At 34.3% G+C, this 21,279-nt stretch overlaps 1 protein-coding gene across 1 annotated transcript in view; it reads left to right on the forward strand.

Moving 5' to 3' along the window:
* The first annotated feature begins 2,922 nt into the window (after positions 1-2,922).
* The window catches only part of LOC142230123 (GTPase-activating Rap/Ran-GAP domain-like protein 3), a 333,099-nt gene continuing 314,742 nt past the window's right edge, over positions 2,923-21,279 (forward strand). Inside the window, exon 1 of the mRNA XM_075300757.1 lies at positions 2,923-3,512. Coding sequence (XP_075156872.1) covers positions 3,106-3,512 — 407 coding nt within the window. The 5' untranslated portion in view covers positions 2,923-3,105. The remainder of the gene's footprint in view (positions 3,513-21,279) is intronic.

Consider the following 21,279-nt stretch of genomic DNA (forward strand, 5'->3'; position numbering starts at 1 on the left):
ATTGAATTTGGATGCAAAAATACAAAATGTTTGGAACTTAGACTACCCAAACATATATTGTTTAGACCAATATGCTTTCAAACATATTATATATTGGAAGAGATCAAACATATAAATGTTTGGGCAATACCCAAAAATGTATATGCTTGAAGCACAATATGTTTGGGAGTATATGTTACAGAAGCGATTTTTTGTGAGGGTGTGGTCTCTAATAACCATGCAAAAATTGGTCCACATCGGTCCATAATTATATATAGCCTCCATATAAACCAATCCCCCGATTTGGCTTTCGGAGCTTCTAAGAGAAGCAAATTTCATCCGATCTGGCTGAATGTTGGTACATGGTGTTTGTATACGGTCTCTAACAACCATGCAAAAATTGGTCCACATCGGTCAATAATTATATATAGCCCCCATACACTTGGAAGACCCAAATTCATCTGATTCAGTTGATATTTGGTACGTGGTGTTAATATATGGCCTCAAACACCCATGCAAAAATTGGTCGAAATCGGTCCATAATTATATATAGCCCCCATCCCCCAGATTTGACCTCCGGATCCCCTTGGAAGAGCAAAATTCATCCGATTCGGTTGAAATTTGGTACGTGATGTTAGTATATGGTATCCAACAACCATGCAGTAATTGGTTCATATCAGTCTATAATTACCCAGCAAAAAAAAAGCGTCGCCAAAAATGTTCTTTTTGGATCCGGAAATGGTGCAAAATTGACGCAGAAGCGATGAATTCAAAATGCACTGATAGACAAAATTGCGTTTCACAATCGTGAACGGACGTTGTCAAAATGAAACGGAAACGTTCACAAAAAATCAAAACGGAATGTTCACGATTTCGTCCACGGGCGTTCACGATTGCATGAACGGCATTCGTTTTTCTTTGGTCATGAAATGTCTTAAAATAATCGTTAGACGTTGTTATGTCAACTCCGCCGTTGGTGCAATGTGCTAAGGCGACTGTTAACGTGTATCGTGCAGGCAACACAGGTTCGAGTCACGGTAGGGGAAATCTTTTTTTAATTTTGTTTATAAATTCGTAACCATTACGTTTTCAGATCATGAACGCTGAACGGTTGTTGTTTTGAAAATTTATGGTGTCATTTTTACGTTGTCAGATTGTCCCCATCTGTTCTCAGTTTGACAACACATGTGTGTTGATTCACTTTCATGAACGGATCGTTTCAAAATGACCACGCCGTTCATGATTTTTTCTATGGGTGTGGGCTTGTCATAGGACGTAAGTCCTCCATTTCAAAAGCCGTTGCACCGAATTTGCATCACTTCTTTAGGTGTGATCCGAATTCTATGTTTTGGATGTAAATTAAAAAATTCTGTGACATTTTGTCAAATAAATCATTTTTATAATTTTTTATAATTTTTAATGGATTCTAACGCTTGTCGGAAACGTTTGACCTCAAATATTTTCAAAAACTCAATCTTTTTTCAGATTGGATTTATCATTTTTTCGACAAAATTTAAATGTTTTGTATCATTTTATGAATTCTTACTCTGTTTTTAACCTTTTAGAAACGTTAAAATTACCTATTAAAAGTATGAAAAACCAAAGTTATAAAAAATTGAATTAAAAGAACTTCCCTGGTAGTTAAAATAAAGAACATCATTGGAATTGCATCTTCTGGAAGTGCTTCTAAAGTTGTGCCTTTGGAAGAACTTCCAAATTTTTTTGCTGGGTATATATAACCCCCACATAAACCGATCCCCAGATTTGACCTCCGGTGTCTTTTGGAGGAGCAAAATTCATCCGATCTGGTTGAAATTTGGTACGAGGTGGTGGTATATGATATTTAACAACCATGCCAAAAGTAGTCCATATCAGTCCATAATCATATATAGCCCCCATATAAATCGATCCCGAGATTTGGTTTTGGAGCCTCTTGGAGGAGAAAAGTTCATCCGAGTCAGTTGAAATTTGCTACATTGTGCTAGTATATGGCCGTTAACAACCATGCCTAGCTAGGTCCATATCGGTTTACTTATATATAGTTTTTGTGTAATATATACCACGTATGCACTAACTCACAATTTAGAAAACGATTTAAGATACCACAACCCAAGTAATTCGATTGTGGGTGACAGTCTTTCGTAGAAGTTTCTACGCTATCCATGGTGGAGGATACATAAGATTCGGCCTGGCCGAAGTTACGGCCATATATACTTGTTTTTCAATTAAAATTTCTTTATTTTAAAGGAATTTTAATATTGCGTAAATTATGTGTTCTAAAATGTATCTTTCATATTAGGTCAATATTTTGTTCGGTGTGCATAAAAAGAAAATCTAATTTCATTTGCACCCGAATTTAGAGTCCATTTTATTGTAAAGTAGGTCAATAATTGTTTCCTTAATCAGCTTAAAGTATTAATGATTTTATTACTAAATTCTCTATAATTACTTTTGAAATATTTCAAGGCCTTCATGTAGTATTTTAAATTTCTGAGAAGACTAAAATAATTTTACTTAACTTTTCAACTTTTTTTTTTTGCAGAATTAAAATATCTCACAGCAACCACTCAAAATTTACTTGGAAAAGGAAGCAAATCCATAAAAGGAGTGTTGAGAAATGTGAAGGCAGCAGTATTTTCCATAAAAACGAGGCAAAAAAACATCACTGATTTAATTATAGCTGATGATATGAAGAGAATACTATAAAAGCTTGTTTAACCAGCAATGGAGGCCATAAGCTTCAATAACCCACATTGAAGGGGAGAAAAAAAACCATAATTAAACAATCAAGAAAGAACGATTCCATCATCACAAGAGAAATTTAAAATTTTCTTATATACTTTTCTTACTGAAAAGTAAAGCTTGAAACTGTGATGGTCATAAAACAAAATAAATAAACTCTCAATATTAAAAAGAAAATGACTATATAAACAAAAGAATTTTTCCATTTTGCGTTGGATACAAAATAACTACGCCTACACACGTCCCAATACAACACGAAACTCGATTGGATTCCAGTCAACCGTATACGCAACCTTCATATTTGCACCTGTCTTTCAACATCTCACAGAAGGACAACTGACGGCGCGCCAAGGTTAAACCACAATCTCCCCCTCAGCCACAAAAATGGAAAACGATGAGAAATTGTTGCAGGACGATTATGGGGCAGCCGCGGCTTCTTCTCCTGCCTCCTCATCCACATCGATAACATCTTCCGGCACATCGCGGTGTCCATTGGTGCGTACACCATCGCCGTCATCGGCCACAAGCCCACATACACCACCATTGCAACCGCTAGTGCAAACATTTACGGCACCATTGCATCGCAAAAAGGGTCGATTGCAGCGTTCCGAACGTCTACAAACGGTTGACAGTTCGTCAAACAACTCGAGTGCAAATAATTCGACCACAACTCCCACTTCATTTTCTGCCTGGGAGGCATTGGTAAAAGAAAGCTTTGGTCAGATTGCATGGCCAATAAAAATTACATCGTGGGAATTGGTTGATGATCGTGTTAAAGTTGTGCCCAATAGGTAAGTGGAAAAATATTTCCTAGCTCGCTAGTAAATTTCTTAAATTTCTTTTTAAAAAAACAGAGATGAAGTTCGAATTTAAATTTAAGTTTTGTAATGTGAAGGAAATATTGTTAGTGAAAGAACAGAGTAAAAAGGTATGTGGGAGGGATACCAAATGTAACACGAATAAAACGGGTGGACTATGATGGAACCCCCAAAGAGCAAGAGGAGTGGATTGTACATTTGTTAGTATTCTCAAATTATTATTTCTCAAGTTAATGAGAAATAATAAATTGAAATCCAAATTAAACCCAACCGAAAAACGATTGCTGAACACAAACGGTACACTGAAAAAATATTTACCATGAGAAAATTTTATTATGACCAATTACAAAATATTAAGGACAAATTTCTTTAAAATAATGAAATTTTAATTTAAAAATAGAGTTTATAATTTTTGCTTTACATTTTTTTCTATTAAATTTAGGACACACATTTTGGAAATGTTCGTCCCTCCTCTTAAGTCGAATGTCTTTGAACTAAGGCAAATTTTCCTTAAAGTAAAGACACAAATTTTGAATCGTCCTTTAATTAACTGAAAAATTGAATCTTTTGATTTAAGATAAAAACGCGTCAAATATAGGCTAAAACTGATTTTGAAGATTTAGAATCTTTTGCATAAAGTTTTTTTTTTGGAAATAAGAAAAACAAGTATATACGGCCGTAAGTTCGGCCAGGCCGAATCTTATGTAACCTCCACCATGGATTGCATAGAAACTTGTACTAAAGACTGTCATCCACAATCGAATTACTTGGGTTATTGTATCTTAAAACTTCTTACATAGTTTTCTAAATTGTGATTTAGTCCATACGTGGTAGAGAGTCAGAATTAAAATATGGGGGTCGCTTATATGAGGGCTATATACAATTATGAACTTGATATGGACCAATTTTTGTGTGAATGGGGATCGATTTATCTGAGGGCTATATATAACTATAGACCTATATGGACCTAAAGGGTGTTTAGAATTTCAAGGGCCTATGTTGATTTTGAATAAAACACAAACTATTTAGGAAATTATTGTAATTTTATTTTATTATGATATATTGGTATTACTCAATTATGTATGGAACAAAATATGGGCCAAATGGGCGCCGCGACCTCGGTGGCACACCTTCATCCGATGGTCCAAATTTTCGATGACGCTGAGGCATAATGGAGGTTCTATGCCGTTAATGTGCCGAATTATCTCATCCTTTAGCTCTTGAATTGTTGCTGACTTATCGTCGTACATCTTTTCTTTCAAATAACCCCAAAGAAAAAAGTCCAACGGTGTCAAATCACATGATCTTGGCGGCCAATTGACATCGCCATTACGTGAGATAACACGGCCATTGAATTTGTTGCGCCATTGTTTCGTTAGCTGTGTGGCAAGTGGAACCGTCCTGCTGAAACCACATATCGTCCGCATCCATATCTTCCAATTTGGGCCATAAAAATTCGTTATCATCTCACGATAGCGAACACCATTCACAGTAACTGCCTGACCGGCCTCATTTTGGAAAAAATACGGTCCGATGATGCCGCCAGCCCATAAACCGTACCAAACACTCACTCTTTGTGGATGCATTGGTTTTTCGAAAATCACTCTTGGATTCTCATTCGCTCAAATGCGGCAATTCTGTTTATTGACGAATCCACTGAGGTGAAAATGTGCCTCATAACTGAAAATGATTTTCTTCGAAAATTGATCATCCATTGTTGCCATTTCTTGGAACCATTTAACACGTTGTTGGATTATGTATCTCTCCACTTGGCGTTTAGGTGTGGTTCACATTCAACATCGGCCCTTACAATTTAACCACCCTTTAGTTAGGCATGGTTGTTAACGGTCACATACCAAGAGGCTCCAACACCAAATCTCGGGATCGGTTTATATGGTGGCTATATATGATTATTGACTGATATGGACCACTTTTGGCATGGCTGTTAAATATCAATTCGGTGCAACGGATGTTGAAATGTGGACATCTGTCCCATGTTAAATTCATCGCTTTGTATACAAATTTATATATCTCCATTGTATTAAAAAGTAACTACATATCGTTAGCTTAATGTGTAAAGGTGCTAAGTCAACCTTTTACAAAAAAATGGATTAAAATGCAGATCGACAGATAAATCAAAAATACATAGTTTACCAAACAAAAATATATTAAATATTTATTTTTATCCTTGTTTGGTAATGATGTGTAAAAGTGCTAAGTCAGCAAAATACACGTGTTAAGTCAAATTTTAGGTTGAGTAGGTTTTGCTAAAAAAAAATAAATTGAAATTTTTTGTGTGCGATTTTGCGGAAAGTTTAGAGTTTGTATTGAAAGCATTTATGGTAACTACATTTACAGTTTTTCGAAAATAGGTTTATTTCACAATTTATTAAGTTTTTTGTTTTTTCTGTAAAATTTCAAAAAATTGACTTAGCACCTTTACACCCAGAAAAAAGTGACCCCTACTTTAAGTTAAAATGAACTCATTGTGAAGAAAGTTGAACTTCGTATAGCGCCAAAGACATTTTTATTTGTTTGAACGATGTGATTTTCGCAGAAATTAGGAATAATGCATTCCATATATTAGTTAACATTTTCCTATATTTATATACCACTATACTACAGAATGAAAAAATTTAACTAATTTGAATTCATATATGGAATGATTTTTTGAAATTTTTTCATTCATTTCGACAAATCTTACACATTTGTGGTAAAACTTTTACTTCATCATTAGAACTGCTTACCTTCGTTTTTAAATACAATTTTATTTATTTATATAAGCAATTTTATCTTCAATAAAAGACATGTTTTATTAATATATTGAATATATTTATTAAGAATCAACAGCATCGAATCTCCTTGAAATATTAGTTTATTATTCCGCTGTTTCCAATTTCCATGTGATATTATCAACTGTAAAACGCACTTTTTCTTCTTCTTGTACTTTTTATTTTTAATAAGTTGCTGCCTAACGATTTTGTCCTCCTTTTACAATTTCAATACCTACAAATATAAAAAATCATAAACCATTTTTGTTGCAAAAGGTTAGCGTCACTGAATATTACCTGATAATTGAAGATTCCAAAATGAAGACAAATGAAAGGGTTGTTATTCTGCTGGTGTTTTCTTTCTTTATACACTATCACGAACATTGATAGATTTATTTAAAAAAAAAAACGAAAATTTTTCTCACTAATTTAAAATAACAAATATTTTACATATTTTATTTGTTATTTATTATATTATTTTACCATATTATTTTTTAACAATCTCTCCGTATACCAAAACAACGCGATTCCAACTATTTTATTTTTTTTTTTTATTTATTATTATTACTTTATTGAGACTTTAGACAAACGAAGGGTTGATATAACCATATGTTAGCATTGTTTAACAATTGTTTTCTCTTAGAACTATATTTGTCTTGCTCTAATAAACGCTGATTATGACTAAAGCTACATACTGAACAGTCAAAACGCAACACTTCAAAATGAGTGTGTTTTTTTTTTGTGTGAAACAATGCTTGCTCGCTGCATTTGCGGTATCATACAGAGCACTGTCTGTAAAAAGAGGAAGAAAAAAAAAAATACCTTAATACTAGATAACACTTAAGACTAAAGAGGACAAAAACTACATTAAACGACATGTCTGAGGACATTCTTATGTTGGTAACATTTATGATTAGGATTAGCGAAGTGTATGGGTAAGTTACATACATATTATTTGTGTTTTGGTTACTAAGTTAAACGTTTACATTACTTATTTAATGTTCTAAATTTCAGTCTTTATAGTTATTAGGTGTATATTGATGTTAAATAACGTGTAAATTTAATTTCTTGATTGTCATATCTTAAATTCTAATATCACAGTGAAAAATTATTCAGCCTCTATGGGAGCCAGGTACGGTTTTTCTGAAGAAGTCTAGCATGAATGGTGAGTTCGGATCTTCATTTATAATACCAATAGGTGAGAGATAGGAGGAGATATTCCATCCATATGTTCTTTCGCGTTCGTATACATCATTCATTAAGTGATTGTCATGAGATGGCAATTTCTCGGCAAAATGTTTTTGCAGTCTGAGTGAGTAAGAGCAGATAGGTGTTATTTCTGCTTTGTCGTAGATATATTTATTGGAAAAGCGTTTTGTCGGTAATTGGAAATTCCGTCCAATGCACTTTCTTAATACAGATCGCTCAAATGCCTCTAATTCCTTGGCGACTGTGGGAGAGATGGAGAACCATATGGGAAACGCGTATATTAATATGGGTCTTATTGCGGTCTTGTATAATAGGAGTTTGGTACTATTTTGTAAAAATCTGTTGTGGAGAACTCTAGAGAAAATCCCTGTTACTTTTTTTGCTTTCAGTAAGTTTTGTCTACAATGTTCATTAAATTTAAAAAGGTTATTGAAGTTAACTCCAAGATATTTCACTGTGTTTTTTACAGGTATCTCAGTTCCGTTCATGCAAATATTCAGATTTTTACTTTGTGGCACTACAAGGCGATGACATTTTCCAGAAGGATTTCTAATGCATATTGCCTCAGATTTGGCTGCATTTATTTGTATCCCCCAATTGGTGTAATACTCATTAATGGTGATGAGATGGCTGGTAGCTTCCGCCATGGCTTGTTGAGGGAAGGTATTGTGTGCATAGATCATGCAGTCGTCGGCGTAAAGGATGGCTTTGGAGGATCCAGACGTGTGTGGAAAGTCGTGTAGGAAAAGGTTGAAGAGAAGTGGTGCTAGTACGCTGCCTTGAGGAACACCACTCCTAACTTCTCCAAAGGGAGAGATGTCATTGTTGATTTCAACGCAAAATTTTCGGTCCAAAAAAAAACTTGAAATTATTTTTATCATAAATGGGTCGATAGCTAGGTTGACCAATTTATATAGAATACCTTTATGACAGGCCGAATCAAATGCTTTTTCGATGTCTAGGGATATAGCAACCGTTGCCTGTTTTTCTCTTAAGTTTGCAGTGACATCGGAATGGAATTTAAGTAATGCATGTTGAGTGGAATGATGCCGCTTGAAGCCAAATTGATAAGCGGGTAGTGGACAAAATGGGAATTCATTCTCTATTTTTATTTTTAGTATGAGTTCAAATAATTTTCCAACATTTGACAACAGTGATATTGGGCGGAAATCTTTGACGTCTAAGCTGCAGTTTTTCTTTTTGATAGGTATAATTTTAGACGTTTTCCAGGCCTTGGGAAAATAGCCGTTGTTTAGACAATTGTTGAAAAGGCACGTAATAAGTTTTATTGAACTATCCGGCAGTTTCTTGATTAAGAAGTTGGAAATGTTGTCAACACCGCTTGATTTCTTGCTGTTGATGCTATTAATGACGCATTTTACTTCCTCAAAATGTGTGAAGTGGTAATTGTCTTCATTTTGTAGCGAAGAGAATGTGTCGTCGAAAGAATATATGTGTTGGGTCATATTGGCGGTGTATGAAGCAACGCGTTCAGTGAGATCTGGTACTGGATTAATAGGTAAGTTTTCCTTATAGATGGACGAATAATAGGTTCGGAAGGCCTCGCAGATTTCAGCATCGCCTGTTATTATATTGTTGTTAACCGATATTTTTTGGCAGGTACCGCTCTTCCTTTTACCAATTATGCTGTTAATATCTTTGAATGCTCTTGGGCCAGGTTTAATTTTTTCAAGTTTCGACTGGAATTTACTTGCTTGATCTAGTCTTATCTGATCGTTTATGATTATTTTTAAGAGACCAATTTGTTTGGATAGTAGGTTATACTCAGAGGTGGATCTATTGCCAGTTCTGTGGAAAAGCCTTTTGAGCTGCTTTTGCCACTGGTGTTTAACTTTAAACATTTTTTTAATGTTATCGGGCAGTATGGTTTTGTTTTCTTTAATTTCATGCCTCTCAGAATGGTAGGTGGTATTGGTTTGTATGAGATTGTTAAACTCGTTTATAGCTTGGTCTATTTCAGTATTTGTTAAGTTTCTGTTATCAGGAGGCATAATTGAGATGCACCCAACATCAACATCATGTTTAAATCTGTTCCAGTCTGTGTTTTGAAATGATGTGAAAAAGCGGGGGGGCCTCAGGATAACGGCCGAATCTGTAAGTTTTAAGTCTAAGGATAGGGGAAAGTGGTCCGAAAATGTCGGAAGACTCTCTACCTTATAATTGACGTCGTAAGCGTTCGCAAAGTGCGAGCTGAGTACGAAGTGGTCCAAAAAGGAATTGCCGTTTGGAAAAGAGGGCTTATTATCACAGAGGCGTATCACTTCCGAGGAGTGATCTGAGAGCCAGGTCTGAAAAGATATTCCATTAGAGTTGTTGTTGTAGTCGTTCCAGGCAAGATTTCTAGCGTTGAAGTCGCCACCTAAAATTAGCCCATCGTATTGATTCGAAGTTTCAATTATTTTGTCCAGATCGGAAATAAAAATGTCTCTGGGGAGATTTGTAGGTACATATACTGACCCTACAAGTACTCTTTTTGGGATATTATTTTGATTTATTTCAATCTGTATTAATGTTGCAAATATACGGGAAAGCCCAATGTGTACCCTTTTGAATGAGATATTGTTCTGCAACACAATTGCTACACCAATGGGTGAGTAATCATAAAAGGAATTGTAGCCATGTATGGATAATTGCCTGTTATCCCTCAGGTGGCATTCTTGTATGAACCCGATGTTTATTTTATAATAGTGTAAGAGGTTAGACAGTTCGATTTGTCGACTTCTGTCAATCAGTGACCGGACATTCATAGTCATGAATTTCAGTTTATTACGGTTCATTTTTGATCTTATTGAAAATTCTTAAAAACTCAGCCTTGGCTTCGACTTTTGACATTAGCTTGTATTCTTTCAAAAATTTTGCTATTTCTTGTTCCATGGTAAGCTCTTCTGGCTCCATGAAATATGATGAAAGTTTAAGAAATTCGTCGACAATAGATTTTTTTTTTTCAGTGTTATTCTCTTGTCTAAAAAAGTTGGCATACGACTTACCGGGCAACACATATGAAGAAATCGTTTTTCGAACGTTTTCTTTGGCGATTTCTCTTTCCTCACGGGCTCTCATTATCCTCTCCCTTTTATTTGCGACATATTTCTTATATGCACTGCATCCCCTCCAACTGGCCGGATGACCTACTTCTCCACAATTAACACAGACGGGTTGTGTTTCTTTTTGGCCTTGTCTCGGACAATTGCCAGGCTCGTGACTTTCGCTGCATTTAACGCATCTGAAACCTGCATTGCAATTTTTTGCTATGTGCCCCCATAGTTGACAACGGCGACATTGGATTTCCTTTTCTTTGTTTTTGGGCTTTTCCCAAGTTACTATTTGGCTGGAAACTGCGTTTATGTGTTTGACATCATCCCTAGATTTTCCAGGATGTAATGTTACGATAAACAAACTTGTTATATATTTGTTTTTAATAGAATGAGGTGTAGTAAAGCGTGAGACATTCGCTACCACACCTGGTACTATCAAATCCAAATTAGTTTTAATTTCCTCTGGCGTAGTTTTAATGTGAAGGCCACGTAAAACAAGTGAAACCTGCTTCAATTCTTTCGGGGTGAAGGAATATGAATTAATTTTCTTCTCTCTCAGAAGTGCCATCATTTCGGAGTGGACAGAGGTGTCTGCGAAATACAATTTACTTTTACGACGATTTATATTCTTGATTTTAAAAACAATTTTTGGCTGTCTTGCTTCCAATTGAGTCACTAGAGCATTGATATTTTGGTCAAACAGAAAGATTGGTGGACAGAATTTTTGTTTCGGGATGCTCCCTTCTGATGTCCTCGTCATTGTTGCTGCTGAATTCATGATGTTTCGTTTGGTTGTTGTTTGCTGCTCAATTGCATTGTCGGATTGTTGAAAATCTAGTTTTCCAAGAATAGAAAAACGATTTTGGTTGTTGATATCAAAAGATGTCACGTCAATATTATCCATTGAGTCGTCTCTCCTCATCTTCTTCTTCAGGTTTCGCACCTTGCCATCATCGTCAGCCATTTCACTTTGCCGCTTGTGGCACGGTAAAGTAATATTTTTGCCAATTTATTTTATCTATTTATAATACACAAAAAATACGTCTGTTCAGTCTGCTTCTTCTTCCTCCTTTATTTTTTAACAATCTCTCCGTATACCAAAACAACGCGATTCCAACTAAAAAAACAACCGACGCGCAAATATATCGATTACACCCACGCGCAAACACATCGATTACGATGACAGGTATCGATTACAGGTAGACAATAGAAATTTAGGAAAATTTCCTATATTCTAACAAGTGTGTTTCCTTAAGTTTTGAAAGGATTGCATACTTCTTAGTACGAATGAACTAAAATATTTTTCTATGCCAAGTGTTGTTCGTATGTATGATAAGCTTTCTATAATAAAGGAAGCCAGAATTATCATTTTATAAGAAATTTTACTAAATTTAAGGAAACTTGGTTTTAGTTCGGTTTTTGTTTATTTTTACGAATGCTTTGTTATCGGTGAATAAAATTTTCTTTTTCAGTAGTAAATTCTTATACCCAGCGAAGAAAATAGTATGAGTAAAATTCCATGCCTTATTCTAGTTAATGAACTATTCCTGACTGCTTACAGTTTAGGATTTTTTTACTGAAACGAGTAAATTTTATTATTTTTCACAAAAATTTACCTTAATGGAAATAAAATGGATAAACTATATTGATGAAAATTTTTTCCTTTAGTTTCGAAGGCACTTTTTTCTGGGTGTACACATTAAGCTAACGATATGCTCTATGTGTTTCAATAAAATTGTGAAAGTAAATTAAACAAGTAAGGAAAGTCTAAAGTCGGGCGGGGCCGACTATATTATACCCTGCACCACTTTATAGATCTAAATGTTCGATACCATATCGCATCCGTCAAATGTGTTGGGGGCTATATATAAAGGTTTGTCCCAAATACATACATTTAAATATCACTCGATCTGGACAGAATTTGATAGACTTCTACAAAATCTATAGACTCAAAATTGAAATCGGCATGCACTAGGGTGGAACACCATGTTAGTAAAAAAATATGGGAACATTTAAATCTGAAGCAATTTTAAGGAAACTTCGCAAAGTTTATTTATGATTTATCGCTCGATATATATGTATAAGAAGTTTAGGAAAATTAGAGTCGACTAAGCAGTGGCGATTTTACAAGGAAAATGTTGGTATTTTGACAATTTTTGTCGAAATCAGAAAAACATATAACAGGATGGCTGATAAGTCCCCGGTCTGACACATAGATGGCGTCGTTAGTATTAAATGCATATTATTTTTATATAGTACCAACCTTCAAATGATTCGTGTCAAAATTTGACGTCTGTAAGTCAATTAGTTTGTGAGATAGAGCGTCTTTTGTGAAGCAACTTTTGTTATTGTGAAAAAAATGGAAAAAAAGGAATTTCGTGTTTTGATAAAATACTGTTTTCTGAAGGGAACAAATACGGTGGTAGCAAAAACTTGGCTTGATAATGAGTTTCCGGACTCTGTCCCAGGGAAATCAACAATAATTGATTGGTATGCAAAATTCAAGCGCGGTGAAATGAGCACGGAGGACGGTGAACGCAGTGGACGCCCGAAAGAGGTGGTTACCGACGAAAACATCAAAAAAATCCACAAAATGATTTTGAATGACCGTAAACTGAAGTTGATCGAGATAGCAGAGGCCTTAAAGATATCAAAGGAACGTGTTGGTCATATCATTCATCAATATTTGGATATGCGGAAGTTCTGTGCAAAATGGGTGCCGCGCGAGCTCACATTTGACCAAAAACAGCAACGTGTTGATGATTCTGAGCGGTGTTTGCAGCTGTTAACTCGTAATACACCCGAGTTTTTCCGTCGATATGTGACAATGGATGAAACATGGCTCCATCACTACACTCCTGAGTCCAATCGACTGTCGGCTGAGTGGACAGCGACCGGTGAACCGTCTCCGAAGCGTGGAAAGGCTCAAAAGTCCGCTGGCAAAGTAATGGCCTCTGTTTTTTGGGATGCGCATGGAATAATTTTTATCGATTATCTTGAGAAGGCAAAAACCATCAACAGTGAATATTATATGGCGTTATTGGAGCGTTTGAAGGTCGAAATCGCGGCAAAACGGCCCCATATGAAGAAGAAAAAAGTGTTGTTCCACCAAGACTCGGTGCGTTGAGCCACAAGTCATTGAGAACGATGGCAAAAATTTATGAATTGGGCTTCGAATTGCTTCCCCCCCACCGTATTCTCCAGATCTGGCCCGAGCGACTTTTTCTTGTTCTCAGACCTCAAAATGATGCTCGCAGGGAAAACATTTGGCTGCAGTGAAGATGTGGTCGCCGAAACTGAGTCCTATTTTGAGGCAAAACCGAAGGAGTACTACCAAAATGGTATCAAAAAATTGGAAGGTCGTTATAATCATTGTATCGCTCTTGAAGGGAACTATGTTGAATAATAAAAACGAATTTTGACAAAAAAAAATGTGTTTTTCTTTGTTAGACCAGCCAACCTGTTATATGAGAGCTAAATCTAAATCTGAACCGATTTCAACCAAATTTGGGACGAATAGCTACTATGCTAATTCTACTCCCTGTGGAAAATTTCAACTAAATCGGAGTAAAAAATTGGTCTCTGTTGTCATATGAGTGTAAATCGGGCGAAAGCTATATATGGGAGGTATATCTAAATCTGAACCGATTTCAACCAAATTTGGCACGCATAGCTACAATGCTAATTCTACTCCCTGTGCAAAATTTCAATTAAATCGGAGTAAAAGATTGACCACTGTGGTCATATGAGTGTAAATCGGGCGAACGATATATATGGGAGCTATATCTAAATCTGAACCGATTTCAATAAAATTACTATAGTACTAATTGTTCTTCTTTTGCAACATTTTAAGTAACTTAAGGTATCTCGTCTCCTTCTGGGTGTTGCAAACATATGCGCTAACATGTTCCACAGTGTGGCGCAAGGTATAACAAAAACGAATAGGAACGAATTTTTTACAACATTATGAAATATTTATGGATTGACAAGGCCATCAAAAATTCAGATACATCTATATGTACACAATCTGATGGCTTTTGCCACTAAATGGCTACTTTTTATTATTTTTAATCTCTTTTATGTTCATGCTGAAAACATAGTAATTACATACAAAATATCTGTACTTTTACATTAACCCACAGTTCAATTAAATTATATTCTGTGTATTGGCCATTCAGAAAAACAAATAAAAAACTTTGTCTCCCATGCCGTTTTTTAACGTACTTCTCCATTGCCCTTCTGCATTCTGAATCAGAGAAAAAATTGGCACAATTACACGTATGTATTGTATACAATGTGATTTTAATTAAATTGACATATGCAATTAATGTTTTGTTAGCCATTCGAAGAAGACAACCAAAAAAATCGATATTAAACCGTTAAAACATTCTTATTGTGTGGAACTTATATGAGAGTGGCACAGCACGCTTGCAGCAATATCTGACCTACCATCAGCTCTATGTACCAAGTTTCAAATCGAAAGCTTGTTTCTCGAAGTTCAGCTGATTTCAACAGACGGACTTAGCTAGATCGATTCAGAATTTCACCACGACCAAAAAAAAAAAAATATATATATATATATATATATATATATATATATATATATATATATATATATATATATATATATATATATATATATATATATATATATATATATATATATATATATATATATATATATATATATATATATATATATATATATATATATATATATATATATATATATATATATATATATATATATATATATATATATATTTTTGGGGTCTGAGACCAATATTTTGATGCCAGGCCGAATCTTATGTACCCTCCACCATGGATTGCGTAGAAACTTCTACGAAAGACTGTCATCCACAATCGAATTACTTGGGTTGTGGTATCTTAAAATTTCTTAACATCGTTTTCTAAATTGTGAGTTAGTCCATACGTGGTAGAGAGCCAGAATTGAAATATGGGGGGTCGCTTATATGGGGGCTATATACAATTATGAACTTGATATGGACCAATTTTTGTGTGACTGGGGATCGATTTATCTGCGAGCTATATATAACTATGGGCCGATATGGACCTAGTTACGCATGGTTGTTAAGGGCCATATACTACAGCGAAAGAATTCTCTTCGTTAGTTTTACGAAGAATTCTTCATTAACTATTCTTCCTGAATTCTTCATTAAAATAACGAAATTTTCATTCATTTTCGTAAATTTTACGAAGAACATTTTACGAATATACGAAACTTCTACGAAACATTCTACATTAACTTTTCTTCGTAAAAAGTTCGTACTTTTAACGAAACTTTCTTCACATTTCATGAATTTTGTGAAGAAGTTTTTACGAATATTTTACGAAACATTCTGCGTTAAAATTTCTTCATAAAAAGTACGAAACATTTTCTTTGAAATAACGAAGAAGTTTCATTGAAGTTGTAAAATTTCCGTTCGCGGCATTAAATTGTCTTTTATAATGTGCTTGAGTGTATTCCTTTATTCTATTTTTTTATGCAAGTCTATGCTACTTCTCATTTGGGTGATAGCGCGCTATGAATAAAAGTGAAGCAATAAAACTAAAAATTATTCAAAAACTTAAGATGTAAAGTAGTGATGTCATTTTTCACACTTGCAACTACAACCAAATGCACTTTCGACTATAAATTTTTTTCTAAAATTTTTCATAAAAAGTACGAAACATTTTCATAAAAAGAACGAAATCGTTTCATAAAAAGTACGAAGATTTTTCATAACAAGTACGAAGATTCTTCATAAAAAGTACGAATTTTTTTCTTACAAACTACGAAAATTTTGGAAGAACTTTTCTTCGTAAAAAGTACGAAATATTTCGTACTTTTAATGAAAAGTTTCTTTGGTTGTAAAACAATGACAAATTTCGTACTTTTAACGAAATTTTTCGTTCTTTTTACGAAGAAAATTCTTTCGGTGTAGCACAATGTACCAAATTTCAACTCGGATGAAATTTGCTCCTGCAAGAGGCTCCAAAACCAAATCTCGGGATCGGTTTATATGGGGGCTATATATGATTATGGACTGATATGGACCACTTTTGGCATGGTTGTTAAATATCATATACTACCACCACGTACCGAATTTCTAACAGATCGGATGAATTTTGCTTCTCCAAAAGGCACAGGAGGTCAATTCTGGGGATCGTTTTATATGGGGGCTATATATAATTATTGACCGATATCGACCAATTTTTGCATGATTGTTTGAGGCCATATGTTAACACCACGTACCAAATATCAACTGAATCAGATGAATTTTGTTCTTCCAAGAGGCTCCGGAGGTCAAATCTGGTGATCGGTTTATATGGAGGCTATATATAATTATGGACCGATGTAGACCAATTTATGCATGGTCATTAGAGACCATATACTAACACTATATACCAAATTTCAGCCGGATCGGATGAAATTTGCTTCTCCTAAAGGCTCCGCAAGCCACATCGGGGGATCGGTTTATATGGGGCTATGTATAATTATAGACCGATGTGGACCGATCTTTGCATGGGTGTTAGAGACCATATACTAACACCATGTACCAAATTTCAGCCGGATCGGATAAAATTTGCTTCTCTTAGAGCAATCGCAAGCTAAATTTGCGGGTCCGTTTATATGGGGGCTATAAAAGTGGACCGATATGGCCCATTTGCAATACCATCCGACCTACGTCAATAACAACTACTTGTGCCAAGTTTCAAGTCGATAGCTTGTTTCGTTCGGAAGTTAGCGTGATTTCAACAGACGGACGGATGGACGGACAGGCTCATATCGACTCAGAATTTCTCCAGGACCCAGAATGTATATACTTTATAGGGTCTTAGAGCAATATTTCGATGTGTTACAAACGGAATGACAAAGTTAATAAACCCCCCATCCTATGGTGGAGGGTATAAAAATAAATTAGTTTATATGGCGGCTATATATATTATGGAACGATATGGTATACATGAGTGGTTGTTAGAAATCCACTTTCAAGAAATTTGATCATCCATTTGATCAATTTGATCATCCATATCTAGAGACCTATTATATAAGGGGCTAAATATAATTATGGAGTTATATTAAGAATTTTTTGGAATGTTTTTACAGAGCATAACATATACTGACATCACGTAGCAAATTTTAAAGAAATGAGATGAAATATGCTCCTCCACGAGATTGGTTTATATGGGGGCTATACCTACCCACAAAAAAATTTTTTGATTTCAATCACGAAAACCGTGGATTCAATCATTTTTTTTTTAATTGAAATGTCTTCAATCACGAAAATTATAGTATCAATCACCCATTTTGATTGAAAACCAACACGATTTTCAATTAAAAATTTAATTGACTTTTGTCACGGAATCAATTAATTGTGTGATTGAATCAATTAAAAACGTGATTGATTTTAACATAAAATGCAATCACAGTTTTAATTGAATCAATTAAAATTTTAATTAATTTCGCGACAAAAATCAATCAACTATTTGATTCATTCAATTAAATAATTAATTGAAATTGGCTATAAAAGTCGATCAAAAAATTTATATATTGCGACCCCAAAATCGTATTTAGTTTTAATTGAAATAAAAGAAAATATGTGTTTCTTATAAAACATATTTAATATTTTATTATTTTTTTAATTATGCAATAGACAAATAAATTTGGTTTTTGTCATTTGTGTTCTGTTCTAACATAACTTACAAATACAATTACTATCAATAACAACTATAGGGTGAAAAAATAAATTATATAAATCATTATCTTCCTTATAATAATAACCATGTTAGCATGTTCCTTCTAATATGTAGATGCGCCTAAATTTCCAATAAATCAGCAGCCTGTAAGCTAAATTAGTTTTTTCTGAAAGTAAACAGTCGTCAATCAATTTCAATTTACGCGAAAAACAAAAACCCAACCGTTCGTTACGAGTTACATCCACAGACTGATCTCTCCATTATACATTGTTGATAAATACCCATTCGCTTTTTCCATTGCTCAAAATTATTCAATTTCAATCACAAAGGTGATTGGATCAATCACATGTGTAATTGGAAACGGAAAAAATTTCAATCACGTTTGTAATTGAAAATTATTTCCGAATTGATTAACAAATTGATTGAATCAATTAATATTTTAATTGGAAACGTAGCAAATATAAATCATTTTTTAATTGTTTTTATTCGGATTTGATTAAATAATTAATTGAATCAATTAACATATTAATTGAATCCGTTTAAGTGTTTAATTGAAAAAATTTTGGTGATAATTTTTTGTGTGTATATAATTACGGACCGATATGTGTCAATTTTGTATGGTTGTTAGAAGTTATACTAACATCACTTGCCACATTTCCACCAAATCGGATGAAATTTTCTCTTTTTGGAGGATCCATAAATCAAATATAGGGATCGGTTAGTACGGGAGCCATATATAAAATGGTTCGATATGGCTAATTTGCAATAACGACCAACATCAAAATCAACTATGTACTTGTGTCAAGTTTCAAGCCAATAACTTGACGGCACTAGAAAATATCAAAGTGTCGATTATCTCAAGACGGAGCCTAAATCCGTAGAGTTACTTTTGTGCAGCGTTTGATGGTTTTGCAGCCAGTTTGAGTCATAATTCGTGCTAAAGATAACTAATTAGAACAAACCTAAAATGTTTCTACAATTTGGTGTTAATTCCAATATCTTTGTTTCTAAACAATAAAATTTAAAAATAAATGAACAAATGTAGGGCTTTACTTTTTTGCATTACATATCAGGCACCTTTTTTATTAAAAACAAAAATTCTTAAATTAAAATTTGTTTCCTAGAATAAAATACGCAAACCCAACATATAACTGAATTGCTTCTTAACCGTATACATACTTGGAATAATTTCTATCCTATTTGGCTCGGAATCTATACTAAAGTCATTAACGACAAAATTTTCAAAACATGGCACCTACTTTTTTCAGTGCAAAAATTTGCAATTATATTTCATAACAAAAAAAAAACAAAATACTGTTTAAATCTATCAACAATATAACATAACGGTAATACTTTAAATTGGATATTTAAAAATTAATAAAAATTTAACCATAATAACCACCAACTGGCCCATAAGAAGGATAACCGCCATAACTTCCAGGATAGCCACCATAGCTAGCGGGATATCCACCATAGCCTGCAGGATAACCTCCGTAACCACCGGAAACTGGATAACCGGCAAATGCAGCTGGATTTCTATTACCTCCACCTAAGACATTACTTAATAAACCTCCAAAGAGCCCACCTCCTCTATTGCCACCACCTAAGAGTCCACCAAGTCCACCACCACTGCTACCTCCACCGAGAAGGCTGCCAAGACCGCCGCCACTACTACCACCACCCAATAGACCAAATATGCGATTGTTGGGATTTCCTGCTGTAGGGTAAGAGCCAGGACGTTGATTTATAGATGGACGAGAGCCTGCCGTTTGACCGGGATATTGATATTGAGCCATGGCAAGGGATATTGTCAATGTAACTAAGGAGAACTTCAAGATCTAACACGTAATGAAAAAAATAAGAGTAAAGAAAAATAATATAAAATAAATAAATTCTTACCATGGAAAACATTTTTTTATTTTTTTTGTTTTTATTTTTTTATTATTAATGTTCTTCAGCTATTTGTCCTCTATCCTCTATCAGATTTCAATACTGTTGTAGTTTGTTTGCAATAATTCCAGTTTATATACTAGAAAATTGAATTTCTCTACAACACCCACGATGTCTTAAATTTTGCCTAACTATTTATCATTTATTATCCCCGTCCAAAAATGTTGCGGAAATCCAAATTCGCACATTTTTGCCGTTTCGGGTGAATTAAAATTTGCAAAGGTGGAACCACGTATAAGTTGATACAAAATATTCTAACAAAAGCACTTTTACTATCACCACACCGGTCAATACCCTATTATCAGCATTGACCCTCAACTTGAAAATGAACTTGCATTGGGTTTTCCCACCACTTTTTGTTTTTGTTTTTTGATATCCCAAAACAAGACGTAAACATGATCAACTAACTGTTTACTAAAGTTAGAGATGTCGATCGAGAATTGTTATTGGAAATTTCACACAAAAAAAATTCTGATTCAATCACGAAATTAATTGATCCAATTAATTTTTTAATTGAAATGTCTTCAATCACAGAAATGAGTATCAATTAAAAAATAATTTGAAGGTCAATTAAAACATTAAGTGATCCAATTAAAAATTAATTGATACTATTAATTTTTGTGATTGATTCTTGTTTCAATTAAAAAATTTGTTGATTCAATTAAATTTTTAATTGAATATTTCTTAAAACTCAATTAAAATTTTAATTGGAAAAATTGTCGTGAATTTTTTTTTTTTGGGTTCGTAAATGATTGATGGGGGGGGGGGGAATACGTGTAACTACACCCAGAGAAGGAATACGATCACCTCAAATATGTGTCAAGAGCATAATTTTACATGTTCATGAGGAACAATTGGTCGGGTTTACTTTGATGGTCGCACTCCGCTCGTATTCATATACCATGGGTTCGAAATAAATGACGAATATTATCGTGAAAATATCCTAGGCTATGTTAGGTTTAGTGGCAGCACGATATAGCAGTCTCACTTGGGTTATTCTCTTATCACTAAGTGCTGCCCGATTCTATGTTTAGCTCAATGACAAGGGACGTC

This window comes from Haematobia irritans, chromosome 3 (assembly GCF_050003625.1).
Source record: "Haematobia irritans isolate KBUSLIRL chromosome 3, ASM5000362v1, whole genome shotgun sequence".
In the NCBI taxonomy this organism is placed as follows: domain Eukaryota; kingdom Metazoa; phylum Arthropoda; class Insecta; order Diptera; family Muscidae; genus Haematobia; species Haematobia irritans.